This window comes from Sceloporus occidentalis, unplaced genomic scaffold (assembly GCF_023333645.1).
Source record: "Sceloporus occidentalis isolate IW3139 unplaced genomic scaffold, rSceOcc1.0.p SCAF_2, whole genome shotgun sequence".
NCBI lineage: Eukaryota > Metazoa > Chordata > Lepidosauria > Squamata > Phrynosomatidae > Sceloporus > Sceloporus occidentalis.
In genome coordinates, this window is record NW_028316982.1 from 19,110,697 (window position 1) to 19,125,705 (window position 15,009).

The window sequence follows — 15,009 nt, forward strand, 5'->3', positions numbered from 1 at the left end:
AGCTGTGTTCCTTATATAAAAAAGTAAAATAAAGGTTTGTTTTTTAGTTTTTTAAAAATATTTTCAAGCCATGGATGATTGTATCTGTGGATGCAGAATCCATGGATACAGAGGGCCAACTGTACTTCTTAAACAGGTCAAAAAGAGCCTTGCTATTTTCATCTATCCGTCTTCTTGCATCTTTCTGTCAGAGACTGGAAAGATTTTTTTAACTACACTTCACAGAAATAGTCACTGGTTCCAAGCTCTACATTTTGTAGTTTGAGGTCAGTGTTTGCACATACCAAGTCTCCATAATTTCAGGTGCTGAAACAAGTGAAACAAAACTCTAACAACCAGTACAATAAAACCAAGGCTTCTGTCCATTCAACATTATGGTGGGTTTGATTGTGATGTTTCCTTTTCCCTTCCCCTCTCATTGTGCTGCATCTTTTTTTCCTTCTCCTAGGTCCCTGATTTTGAAATGTAACAGCTATAGACATGCACTGTGGTGGGGTCAAGGAATAGAAGCATTCATTCAGAAAAATGGCAAGAACTTTCTCCAGCATCATCGATTTGGTTCTTATGCAGCTGTCCAGGAGAACACCTTAGCAAAATGGTAAGATGGGATGGGACACTGCTCTGATATCTCTTCCCAAACTAGAGAGTCAGTGACAGAAAGTCTGTTGAAATTCTGCTTGTTGTGAACCTGTTAATGACACAGGAAATTTGTAATAGAGGAGATGGCAATCTTAGTCTCCAAGCTTGCCTATAATCCTGTAACCACTGTTATAATGGATATAAATTCCTTCAAGTACAAGGAATAGCATCCATAAGTATATCAGCTGAAGAATATGAGAAGGAGAATGTTGTTGCATTATGCCCTTCTGGTTCACTTCCACAGCCATAGTTGGCCATTGTGAGAAGAGAATGCTGGGTTTGATAAACCCTGCATCTGATACAGCACAGGTCTTCATATGTGTTTATACTTTTTCATATTGACTCATATCTGAGGAACCCAAACCCTGGTTGGAATCCTGTTGATGTCTTAAGCACTTTTAAGTTTTCCAATAAAAGCAATTGAACATTTATTCTGATGCAGAATATTCAAGATTGAAGACATAGAGAAGTGGGTTGCAGAACCAGCCATCTTTTTAAAACTTTGGAAAAGTTGTGGATATGGTGCCATTGTGCACACAAAGTTGTTAATTGGGTTGTGTATTCAATTGCAGAAAGTTACTATTTTATGCAAGGGATTTCAGATTAACTGGGGCCGTGAAAAATTTAACATCAGCTTTTGTGGACACAGTCTCCTTCATTAGATTACATTTTGTGTCTTCTTATGCTAAAACAGACTAAGGGGGCTGTATCTTTGAATATATTCAACAGAAGCATTGCACAGTCCATAAGATTATATTACCCAATCCTGCTTTCAATTTTTAGCTCCTATAGTGTTAAAAGATTAAAACTATGGGCCTAAATAAACTAATTAATAAGTTGAGTGACACTGAATTGAAATACTGCCATTGCTCCTAGGTATGTGAATGCAAAAGGATACTTTGAAGATGTTGCAAATGCCATGGAAGCTGCCAAAGAAGAGATTTTCATCACAGATTGGTGGTTTGTATTTAATTTGCATGATTATATTCCTCCTCCTTTCTCAGATACCACAGAGAACATTTATGACAAGGCTGCACTGTTCTGGGCCCTTTTCAGTGTGGAAACTTAACAGCGGGACCAGATGGTTTGGCAAGAGAAATAACGACATCATAGAGAGAACGTTTGTTGTTGTGGGTTTTTTTCAGGGAGGGGAGTTGCTGAAAAGGCCTTTTCAGGTCACTTGGCTGGGGAGACAAAGCAGAACTAACAATTTAAAAAAAACAAACGCACAGACAAAAGGCAGAAGTTTCTTTAAAACCAATCCTTAGCTTTCACCTTTGGTTTCTCCTTCCCATGAAAATGTTATCTTACTTGCTTTTCTGACCTGAATGAAAGGAATTGAAACACTTCTAAAAAATCATGCTCAAATTAATCCAGAACTTGGAAAAGTTACTTTTGTTACTACATCTCCGTTGATCACCCCATCAACACTGGCATGTTGGGTGAATTTAGGAGTTCCGGTTCACAAAAAAGTAACTTTTTTAACCTCTGATAATTATTAGAGAGGAGACAGAGGGAGCTACCATAGCATCTTGAGGGTGTCTCATCTCATTGCATTTTGGAAGCTAAGTAGAAGTGGTTCGTACTTTGACAGGAGATCAGTTGAAGGTAAGAAAGAATACTGATTGAAACCCTGGAAAGTCACTCCAGGTCAGAGCTGATGACACTTGATTTTATGGACCAACAGTTTGACTCTGCATAACACAACTTCTTATGTACCCCTATGCCTTTTATACCAGTCACTTTAGCAGCTGTTTCCAGTAGGCTTCCATCCAGGGAATGACCAGTGAATCACAATTTGGTTATAGCTGACAGAGAGTTGGGAATGGAACATGTGGTTTATAGGCTTCTCACCTCCCCATATCTCACTTTTCCTTTATAATGTAAACATTGCTTCAGATGGTCATAACATTTAAAAACTGGACTCAGTTCAGGTGCAAAAAGGATGAAAAGAACATAGACAGAAAAAGGCAACTACCTCTTAAAGGACAACTACCTCTTAAAACTGCATGCTCGTTCTCTTCACCCATAGAGTTAGGCTGGGACCAACTTCCTGCTTTGTTTGAAAGTTGCAAGTTATGGGAAGAGAGGGATTTCCACATATGCAGCTTGTCTCATTCTCTGCTCCTGAGTGACAAATTGTTCCATGTGCTCGCTGGACATACAATAGATGTTTGATTTGGTCACAGAATTTGGCTACTATGTTAGGAATATTGTATAGAAAGTACATTCAGAAAAAAAAAATTACAAGGAGATCTCTCTTACACACACACACATGCACACACATAAATATATACACTGCTCATCCTGGGACACCTTCCCTGCAGAGCATATGCTCCGACCTATTTGAGGGATCGCCTACTCCCATATAATCCACCCCGCACACTCAGGTTATCTGGGAGGAATCTATTGCAGCATTTAAAAACCAGACTAACTGCTACCTCCCAGAGGGCCTTCTCTGCAATTGCTCCCAGACTATGGAACGGCCTGCCGGACGAGATCCATCAAATTGCCAGCTTAGCTTCAAAAAAGCTGTCAAGACGGATCTCTTCCGGCAGGCCTTTCCTGAATAAATGTATCCGCCCACAGGATGATCACTCCTCACATCATGTATTAGCCCACCGCTCTGTCCTTGTTATATATTTTTATTGTGTTATTAATAGATATTTTAATCTCCCAATTTTAATTGTATCATGTTTAATCCTGTTTTAAAAGGGGGACTTGGGAAATACTGTTGTATGTGGATATTTTAATGTGTTGAGAGCCGCTTTGATTGTCTCGTCACAGAAAAGCGGGATAAAAATAAAAGTTTTATTATTATTTTTATTCTTGCTGCCCCACAGACCAGGGTTGTAAAGGGAGCTGCTTTCACCTTGTTATGAAGCTGCCTTATACTGAGTTAGACCGTGATTCTACTTCTATTAAGTAAAGATTCTTATGTTTTCTTGTTTGTTGTTGTTGTCTTTAATCAGGCTGAGCCCAGAAATATTCATGAAGCGTCCGGTGGTGGAAGGAAATCGTTGGAGATTAGACTGCATTTTGAGAAGAAAAGCTGTAAGTGTGCCCTGCTATCCATGCATTAGGGTTGTCCCTGTAGGATTGCAGTGTGTGTGGTTCACCAACATGATCACCTGGTGAACTGCTAGCTAGGATAGGGTTCCTGGATCCCAGCCAACACATCAGACTTGGGGTATATGAGGACTACAGGTTGCATGCTCATTTTTACAACCCTCAAAGCCTCCAAGATGCAACAACACCCCAGGACTCTAGCATCTTTTTTTTTTCAAAATAAGGGGAATTTTTCACTTCAGAACCACCCAAAACATGGTATATATGAAGATATTACATTTTAGCCATTACAGAGAATCCTAAAAAGAGTGCCAATGGACTAGAACTTTACTGTTTGGGGTTTCTACCGCCAACAAATGTAAAACATTTTTTTTTAAAAAAAATGGAACTGTATTTGGCATGTTTTGCCAAACAACACCTAAAATCTACCTAATGCAAAAGCAGAGAGGTTTTTCGTGAGAGATTAAATGTTTTGGGCTTGACAAAGGAGGCTGTGACATCACAAAAGATGGAGGCATCTTGGATCTCAGAAGAAATAACTTTATTTTTTGGTAGCCCTGGCAATTACAGTGGAATCATGGCATTATAACTGTGTAGTGTGAAAAGTCTGCAGATGTCATATGTTGATGCAGTCCATTGTGGAGCCTTGGGAGCAAAAATTGCTCCTTGGTTCCAGTATAGTTGCCCAGGTATGCACTACACTATAGATGCATCTACACTGTAGAAATAATGCAGTTTGACACCACTTTAAATGCTGTAGTTCCACCCTATGGAATCCTGGGATCTGTATTTTTACAAGGTCTTTAACCTTATCTGCCAAAGAATGATGGTGCATTACAAAACTACAAATTCCACAATTCAGTAGGATGGAACTATGGAAGTTAAAGTGGTGTCAAACAGCATTATTTTTACAGTGTAGATGCACCTTATATCTCCCAAGTCTTGGACTGGTACTTTCAACTAAAACATCATACTGTCTCCTCTGCACCAAACTAGTATTTAGTTTTGTTCTTAACTAGAATGATAGCCTGAGTCCCCAGAGCTTATGTTGAATAACATTTTCTGTAGAGCAGAGGTTGGCATATTTGGAGGGTCCAGGAGGCATTTCTCATCACCCCTGGACTTACAGCAGCTGCACAATCGTCTTCACACAAACCCAGAAGTACCCAGAAGGGCACTTCTGTTGCTTTTTTATGTGCTTGTGTGCATGTGTGCGCGCATGTGTGTGTGTGTGTGTGCGCATGCTCCAAAATTGACAGGCATGCCCTGTTTTAGAAGGAAAACAGTCCTCCCTGAGATTTTTGGAGGTGCAACTCCCCTGTGTTTTATAGGGTTTTTGTTTTTCTTGAGGGGGGGTGCAAATACTGTATTAGAAGACACAGTGCAGGCAACATTACTCTCGCTCATGCTGTGATATAAATAGCTATGGGTGTGAGCCAGTGTGGTGCAGTGGTTTGAGCATTAGATTATTACTCTGGAGACCAGAGTTTAAACCCTGGCTCAGCCATATGAACAGGGCAAGTCACACTCTCTCATCCTCAAGGGGTGGCAGTGGCAAACCCCCTCTGAACAAACTTGCAAAAAAAAAATTCCCATGATAGGTTTGCCTTAGGGTCACCATAAATCAGAAATTATTTGAAGGCACACAACAACAAGAGTACTTAAAGTGTGGATGCTTCAAGATGCAACATCTCCCAGCCAATTAGGCTGACCCTGTTTGAAATCACTTTGCCCTACTTTGAGTGAGCCCACCGCCCCAGCTTTTACTGCTTCTTGCTCTGTACTAATTTTTCTTGCCTCTCCCCTTTGGAGAAAGGAGAAGGAATAACAAATGTCAGAAAACAGGAGAATCATGCCTATGAAGCCTCTCCTTGGCTGCAAATTACCCATCAATGATCCAGACCATGCAACTTTTCAAGTAATCAACTTAACCACTCAAAAAGGCTAGATCCTTTTCATAACAGAATGGAGGGGATTGACTAACCCCTTTTCCTGTATTCCTGTCTAATGGCAGCTGTATTCTAGACCACAGACTTTTCTCTGCTGTAAATGATGCAAATAACAATTGAAAGGGTAGTGGAAATGGATCTTTCAGAAAGATACCATCCCCTCATGGGATGATTTATTATATATGTCTACATTCCAAATGGATTCTCATTGCATTGCTAATGGTAGGCATCGATCTACTTCAAGAAGATAGAGATCGAATTACAAGGGAGTATCATTTGGCTGTGTTCATATGTTATTGTTATGTTGGCTGGACCTGTTATTGAGTTTTTGGTGAAAGCTAATTTTAATGGGATACTTCAATCATCATCAGTCTAAAAGATTTTTGCCAATGCAGTTTAATTGCCTACCCAAGTTCTTATGGGTCAAAAAGGTGAGCAAAGTTGGCTCTTTCTTTCAGTGTTGTCCTGTGCTTTAGGCCTGAATGGAAAATCCAGCAGTCTCTAAGCTTCGAGCACATATAAACGTATCATACGTTCAGAGGTCATCCTGGGTTGGACCAAAGGCTTATCTAACTCAACAGTCTGTTCTGACACAGGCTAACCATATGCCTTTGGGAAATCCACTGATAAGATATAAGTGTAATTCCATATGGAAGTCTTCAGAAACATTCTGGACAACCACCTGTTGGGCAAGCTTTAGTTGGAGATCCTGCTTTGAGCAAGGGGTTGAACACAATGTCCCATCGGGCCCAGCAATATGTTTCTATGGTTCATCCTGCTTATAAGCTAGTAGTATGGAAAGGCAGAGAGCCAGCATGATATGGTTTGCGCATTGGACTACAACTCTGGGGAATGGGGTTCAACTCCCCAATCGGCCATGGAAACCTACTGGGTGACCTTGGGCAAATCAAACACTCTCAGACCTAGAAGGCCCTGTAATAGGTTTGCTTTAGTGTCTCCATAAATCAAAAGCGACTTGAAGGCACACAACAACAACAACAACAACAACAACAAATGGAAAGGCAAATCCAAAAGCAACATATAGGTAGAAATACTTAGACAACAGTGCAGTAGAAATAGCTAACATCCTTCAAAGGCTTTCCTGTAGAGGAATTTTTTATATTTGCTTTTAGAAGAAGAGCATTAGAGGTTGAAAGAACATCCCCATGGAAGGCATTCTACTGCAAAGTGCCACTATGAAATAGGCACAACTAGGAATAATTTCCTTTGCTTCAGAAGATGGTAAAGTGAAGTAGGCTTCCTCTGTTTATCTAAGCATACAGGCAGAGTTGCCTCAGGAAGTGTCATGCATAGCCAGTGACTTCTTGTTGGGTGCCTTCAAGTTATTTCCAGTTTATGGCAACCCTAAGGTAAACCTATCAGTGTTTTCTTGGCAAGATTTGCTACTGGCTTCCCCTGAAGCTGAGAGGGTGTGACATGCCAAGATCACTAGTGGGTTTCCATGGCCTAATAAGGATTCAAACCCAGGATCCTAGTCCAACAGCCAAACCACTAGACCATGCTGGCCTAGCCAATGACTAGAAGCAGCCAAATAAGGACAAGAGTTATATTGTTCAATGTCCACAGGCAACAGGCTTTGGATTTTTTCCCCCGTTTTCCTTTTAGTAAAAATGCAGCAATATTGCTCTTCAAACAACTCAATTGCATTCTGAAAGTAAATTAAGTAACATTCTTGCTTTGCCCGAGTAGTAATATATACATGATCTGAATCATGCTTTGTTTCTTGACAGCAACAAGGAGTGAAAATCTTTGTCATGATCTACAAAGAGGTGGAGCTTGCTCTTGGCATCAACAGCGAGTACACCAAGCGTACCCTAATGCGGTTACATCCCAACATCAAGGTATTTATAACCATTTTAACATACATGCTTGTTTATTTCTTTTTATGGTAAGGCATAAGTACAAGTATAAAAGCATACATGATAAATCTATCGTATGCAGGGTAAACTTAACTCCTGTAAATGTGATATTCATAATTTGGCTACCTTCTTTCCTTCCTTTGAATTAATTTAATGTAAAGCATCCAATGCACCCAATTCATTATTATTCTTGTTGTTCTTGAAATATTTATATCTTACCCTTCTTCTACAGAGCAGTCCAACAAATTTAAAATAGTATAAATATTTTTTAAAAAGCTAAAAACATATTAAAAAGTTAACATGTTAAAAGATTACGCTATTTTTCCAGGATATTCATAGGATAAATTCCCAATCACCTTCATGTGATAAACTCCATAGAGTATTTACAAGTTGAGATTAATATTGAGTAAACTCCATAGAGTATTTATAGGTTGAGATTTAATTCTATGCAAACAAACAGAAAACCCTCATTTTTTGTGCAAACATGGGATTTTCTGTAGAGCAAACCTGTTTGTTGTTGTTGTTGTTTTGTACCAATAAAGCCCAAACATTTCTGCTCAGGGACCAAACATTCTGTACAGAGAATCGTTTTTTCAGAATAAAAAAAAAGTTCTTGCACAGAAAATAATGGGTTTTGTGCTATATAATTCCTACATGGCTGACCATGGTTAAATTTTGCATGGAAATTCTGATGCTGAACAATTTTGCCATGTCCAGATTTTCCATATCATGATTTTGGGAAATTTTGGACCAGAACTACATATTTGGTTGAGACCTAAATTCGTGGAACTGGGGCCTCCATGGAACAGCTGTCATGTACTGATCAGATGATGCAATTTGAAGTGAGAATGGATGGTTAATCTTAAACAGGCTTGCCACTCTTGCTGACAACTATTTCTCCCTCTAGCTGCCATGTTATGCGCATGCTCTTTCTACATTGTGAGGAAAAATTACTGCAGTGAAGTCACAGGCAGTAGGAGGATTAAGCACCAGACCACTACTCCTCTGCTTCAAATTACATTTTCTCCATACTATTTTATAGCTCTCATTATGTGCCCAAATCCAGCTCTCAGCTGAACATATGATTCAGCCCCTCAGTGCTTTATAATAGGTTGATAATTACACATATTGTTGTTCGTGAAAAAAATCTTCATACAATGTGTTTTTAAAAAGCACTGGGGAAAAATATGCCATAGATAAGATCACATTAGCACAGTTACAAAAAGTGACACTACTGGGAACATGCTACATTATCTGACAATACCTCGCTGATTCTTCGATTCTTTGATTAAATTCAGATAATTGGTTTTCTAAAACTTCAGCCAATGAGACTGCAGAGATTGTGAAATTGAAATAATAATTCAATACATTATTACTATTGTTATTGCTGGATGATGATGATGATGATGATGATGATGATGAGTCTTATAATGCTTTGGGTGTTGTTGGTGCTGTGTGTCTCCAAATTGCTTGCAACTTATGGCAACTAATCACAAAGGTTTCTTTCCAATTATTATTCAGAAGAGGTTAGCTTTTGCCTCCCTCTAAGGTCACCCAGTGGGTTTCTATGGTCAGACAGGGGATTTGAACTCTGGCCTCCAGTCATAGTCAAATCACTACACCACACTGGCTCTCACCTTGGGTCTTCCATGGTATATATAAATGAAATAAATAAAAATGTGCAAAACTTCTCTTAATTTCTCCTAGAGGAGAGAAAAATTTTAGAATTAAAATAAACATAGATTTGTAACTCTATAGAAAACCCTATCCTCCCTGACTGTTTTAATTAATTCATTTCATTTCATTTGTATGCTGCCTTTCACCTAGAAAATACCCTTTACTGATAATGCACCTCATTTTCCCCTTATGAAGGTAATGAGGCACCCAGATCATGTGTCATCTACTGTGTATTTGTGGGCTCACCATGAGAAACTGGTGATCATTGACCAGTCCATCGCTTTCGTTGGAGGCATTGACTTGGCTTATGGCAGATGGGATGACAACGAACATCGACTGACTGATGTTGGCAGTGCAAAACGGATGACAAACACCAAGTCAGAGTCTTCAACAAATCTCTCTGTAAATATGATTTCTGTAATATTGGACATGCAATGCATAAATATGTGAAATATCTGAGATTATTTATTTATTTATTTACAGTATTTATACCCCACTTGTCAGCCACAAAGGCTCTCAGAGTACTTACAAATTGTTAATTTGACAGTTCCCTGCCTTCAGGCTTACAATGTAAATAAGATATGACACACAAGGAAAAGGGAATGGCACAGGGAAAGAGGATTAAGTCTGATCCTGACCATTCTTCTTTCCCTCGGAGGCCAGGACAGTGGCAGTTGGATGGAAAGGGTCAATTATTCTTTGGTCCAACATGCCCCAAACTGTCCTCAAGGGGTGTAGAGGACATTTTCATTAATTTTTGTGTTTTTGGGGGGGGGGGGGCAAAAAGTAAAGAAAATTGCAACATTATAATGTACATTTTATATATATGTACACACACACACACACACACACGGCCCTCCTTATCCACAGATTCAAGCATCCATGGCTTGAAAATATTCCAAAAAAGTATCCGTTCCAAATAGCAAACCTGGATTTTCCATTTTATATAAGAGACATCATTTTGCTATGCCATTTTATATAATGGGACTTGAGCATCCAAGGATGCTGTTATCCACGGGGGATCTTAAAACCGAACCCCAGCAGATAACAAGGATCCACTGTATATGCATGCTCTTATGCAGGGCTCTTTTGACTGTGGGGGGCATTTCCAACAAATTTTGGGGCAGAGGGCTTTGAAACAAGAAATGAATAGAAAGTTAATTCCATTCGCCTTTTGTTTTTAAAAGAGGTCCCAAGATGCAGTGTTTGGGGGCATCTTAGGGCAAAAAGGGTTTGGTTTTGTCTGTGTGTGTGTGTGTGTGTGTGAGAGAGAGAGAGAGAGAGAGAGTGAAAGTACATGCAGTGGAGGGTGCACCCTTCCAAGGCCTGCTCGGGTCTAATGCAGAAACCTAGGCTGCCACAGTTGCCCCTTCCTGGATTAGATCACCCTTGCAGTCCCTTCCAACTCAATGATTCTCTTATCCTACATTATTTTCTTTCTTTCTTTCTTTCTTTCTTTCTTTCTTTCTTTCTAGTCAGATTGGCCCTTACCTGTCCCTTTTCTGTCCTCAGTCTTTAGCAGAAACAACTGACCCATCAACTGCTGGACCTCCAGTAGAGCCTGCAGTGAAACTGTCATATGGAAATTACGACGACCCACCGGATCCTTCAAAAATGAAAGGAATAGGGAGAACTAGGAAATTTGCCAGGTTCAGCATCTACAAGCAGCTCCACCGTCATGGCCTGCATCATGCAGATAGCGTGAGCAGCGTAGACAGCGAGTCGAGTGAGTGAGTTATTGCTGCCGTATTGGTGAGAACTGCAGCTGTTATATGGGATAAGACAAGAAGTGGTGGGCATGATGCAGATCCTGACAGAAGCACTGCCTGAACAGTTCAGAAGGAAGAGTTGCTGCATTTATTTTCTTTGTAATCTGTGAGATGTGATGGGGAGAAGATGCCCCAAGAATTACTTATCAGTATTATGAGACTAAAATATAGTAACAACATATATAAGTAATACATGGGGTGACTTTGTGATAGTTGTTTTTTGGATTGAAGCTGATAATCTAAGAGAGATAATGAAGCTTACAGTGATAAGAACAGCTTCATAAATTTGATGTTAGAATTAACAATTAATTGGAAGATAAGACATATGATGCATATAATTATAACAATTAAGTGTTGCTAAGAGGAAGTTAATGGTTGAATGGTGTGTGGTATGAAGAGATGATGCTGATGGGGAAAGGATATATCATAGGTTGAATAATATGTGGAATAAATTATGTTAGTTTTTGGTATGTTTTATATACAATGTGTGTAGTAAATTTAATTAAAACTGTTTTGAAAAAAATTACTTAGCAATATGATCAATATCAGTATATCAGTACATATGTCAGTATATATCCATATCAAAATAGTTGTCAATATTTCTGCACCACCATTCAGAACTAAATGCCTCCCAAGGCAGTCTGCATAAAATGTTAACACATGTAATACTACAGAGAAATAGAGTTTTGATGTTTCACAGAAGTACCTTAGACAGATAGACAAACAGACAGACAGAGACAAGTCAGAGAGATAACATGCATGCAGATAAAATGAGTACCTTAAGATTCAAAACATAAAGCAGACATAGTAAAAAGAAATCACAATATTTATATACATTACATTTTATATTATTACACAATAAGCACATTACATATATTATACAATAATTGTTACAGCAGTCCTGCGAAGTGATTCAGTAACACCATCGTTTAATGTAAATAGACGCTGTGTCTGCACTGCAGAAATAATCCAAGTTGACACCACTTTACCTACCATAGCTCAGTGCTATGAAATTCTGGGGGTTGTAGTTTGGTCAGGCACTAGAGCTCTCTAACAGGGAAGATTAAATGTCTCACAAAACTACAATTCCCAGAATTCCATAGCACTGATCCATGGCAGTTAAAATTGTGTTAACCTGGATTATTTCTGTAGTGCGGATGCAGCCAGAGTGACTCAGTCATAGAAATGATTTGCGTGCTTCTTTGTGCCTTTGCTAATTATGAGCAGCAGCAACCCCATAATGGTAAATATGGCAACCCTATCAAGGGGATTTTCTTACCAGGATTTGTTCAGATCTGTTTTGCCATTGCCTCTCTCTGAGGCTAAAAGAGTGTGTCTTGCCAAAGTCACCCGTGGGTTTCCATGGCTGGTAGGGATTCAAACCCTGTCTCCTGGAGATGGTGAGTCAGACTGTTGGCCCATCTAGCTTAGTGTTATCTGTACTGAGGTGGGAAATACGTATGCCACATGCAAATTCCATCCACTTTTTGAGCCAGCCCACCTGCCCGCCAAAAGATAAAAAAAATAGTCTTGCTTCCACATGCCTCCAAGAATTGTGCCATCTCATGCAGCTTCTTTTAATTTTAAAAAAGCTTTTAAAAACAGAATTGGACATCCGATCACTTCCACTTTCATCAAAGGTTGTATCTCTAGGGGTGGCATTGAACTCTGGATTCAACAATGGTGTCCATCTCAGTTTATACTTTCAATGTTGGGGGGGGGGGTTTCAGTGCTTTTCCCCATCCTGCCTGAAGGTGCCAGGGATTGCATTGGGGAACTTCTACATGCAAAGGAGGGGCTCTGCCACTGAGCCTTGGCACAAAATGTAAAGATAATCGAAGGAAAGAAGTAAGTATATGACTGCAGTATGATTGGATCCAGGAAGTAGTTTACGTCACCATACTAAAATGTTTCTTGCTCAGTGCTAATATTATTTATACTATGTTGAAAGAACCCATTAATAAGAAGTTCTTAAAATCTGTATGTGTTGGACTATTTGGGACAGATAAAGGTTCGATCCGCAGCTTGAAGACAGGTGTTGGAGAGCTTCTTGGTGAAACCCGATTTTGGCATGGAAAAGATTATTGCAACTTTGTCTTCAAAGACTGGGTTCAGCTTGATAAACCCTTTGCTGGTATGTATTCTTTCTCCTGATTATGACAGCCTACATTCTTTTTTGTCTGTGGTCAGGGGAACTCCTTATATCACATATATTAAAAAAAACAATTTTAAAAGAATTGAGAACAATTTTTTATAAGTAATTATTGAAAAGAATGTTTCTATGGAACATCACAGTGTGAGGAAATGAGTTTGAAACACAAATGGAGAACTATCCAGTCCAGCATTTCCTTCCCACACTAACCAACCAGATGACGATAGAAAGCATCTGCCCATGGAAAGTAGCAGCTGATACTACTTTCGGAAAATGATGCATCTTTCCTTTTGTACCTACATAGATTTCATTGATCGCTACACTATGCCAAGGATGCCATGGCATGACATTGCCTCTGTGGTGCATGGTAAAGCTGCACGGGATGTGGCTCGCCACTTCATTCAGCGTTGGAATTTCACAAAGGTAAGTGTAGGGGGTTTTGGTGCACAGAGAGTTACATTTATGCAATCCACCTGCCCCATTATTCTGCTGCCTGTGCAGAACTGTCCCAAGATGTCACAAGTACAGAATAAGACTGCCCTTCATCTTAGTACCTCAGCTTTCTTCTTTCTTTCTTTCTTTCTTTCTTTCTTTCTTTGTTTTTAAAAAGCAAGTTTCTAGTCGCTGTGTCTAGAAACTATGGGGCAATTTTGGGTGAAACTGGTGAAGCCTGAAAATCTGGCATTTGGTATTCTGATTTGCCTCACCTTATAGGAGGTTTTCTTCAGAATAAACATTTCACTACACTTTTGTTCGATATACCGTGGGCCCTCGGAGGTCCAGAACCTTCTGTGGATACTAAAGTCCATGAATGCTCAAGTCCCATTTTATACCGTGGTGTAATAAACGTTGTCACCTATATAAAATGGCAAAATCAAAGTTGGCTTTTTTGGAATTTATGTATTTTTAAATATTTTTAAGCTGTGGATAGTTGGAAAATATCTGCAGATACAGAGAGCCAACTGAACATTATTCATATAGGTTGCAGAAATGCCCCTTTCTTGGTGAAGTATTCTGCAAACTTTTAGGCATACACATCATATTGAAAATAGGCAGGAGGAAGAATGGTCAGAAGGTTTGTTTGAAAATGGGAAGAACACTTTCCAGACTGTTAGAATAAGACAAAGTAGTAAAATGGCAGAAAGAAAGAACAAAAAGGGGAAAAGACAAAGATATATGACTTGAAGTAGACATATCCTTTCTAAAGGAGAAGAAAGTTGGAGCATTTTTAAAAAATGACAACTGAAAACAAATCACCAAGTTCAAATTCATACCATTTAATCTTGAATTCAATGTTTATAAATATTCAGATCTGAGGTTTTCATGGTGCTAAAGCCCAACATTTCTTTTACATTTCATTGAGAAACATTCTGTGAAGTAGTGTTTGTGTTTCAAGTTGCATTAGCAGGAAAATCACTTCAGCTCAAAACATTTCTAACTATAACTTGCAAACAGAACTTTTATTTCAGCAGTTCCAGCTGAATCAAGCAACATTAACACTGAGAAGTTAGTCACAATTCTAAATGTGGGAATAATATCATTCTCTGCAATAGGTGAGAAACACCCCAAAATGCAATTCAGAAATATGCAGTGCAATCTTAATCCATGCTTATTCATAATTAAGTCCCACTTCTGTCCAGGAAAATATGTCTGCAATTTCAGCCTCAGGATGATATTAAAATTGAATATACTCTAGTCTGAGAATATATTTTTATCCATTTCATTGTTGCTGTTTTTTGTTTTATCACCAAGATCATGAAACCCAAATATAGATCTCTGTCCTATCCTTTCCTGTTGCCAAAATCTCAACGAACAGCTGATGAACTGAAGTACCAAGTCCCTGAGGCTATATGTGCCAATGTGCAGGTAAGATT

At 39.0% G+C, this 15,009-nt stretch overlaps 1 protein-coding gene across 3 annotated transcripts in view; it reads left to right on the forward strand.

The window, feature by feature from the left end:
• PLD1 (phospholipase D1) overlaps nt 1-15,009 on the forward strand; it is a 147,177-nt gene that overhangs the window by 88,460 nt on the left and 43,708 nt on the right. For all 3 annotated transcript variants that reach the window (XM_089508838.1, XM_089508839.1, XM_089508840.1), the window contains 9 exons: nt 449-598; nt 1,516-1,599; nt 3,612-3,693; nt 7,409-7,519; nt 9,410-9,616; nt 10,727-10,940; nt 12,989-13,117; nt 13,440-13,558; nt 14,888-15,001. In XM_089508838.1, coding sequence (XP_089364964.1) covers nt 449-598; nt 1,516-1,599; nt 3,612-3,693; nt 7,409-7,519; nt 9,410-9,616; nt 10,727-10,940; nt 12,989-13,117; nt 13,440-13,558; nt 14,888-15,001 — 1,210 coding nt within the window. The remainder of the gene's footprint in view (nt 1-448; nt 599-1,515; nt 1,600-3,611; nt 3,694-7,408; nt 7,520-9,409; nt 9,617-10,726; nt 10,941-12,988; nt 13,118-13,439; nt 13,559-14,887; nt 15,002-15,009) is intronic.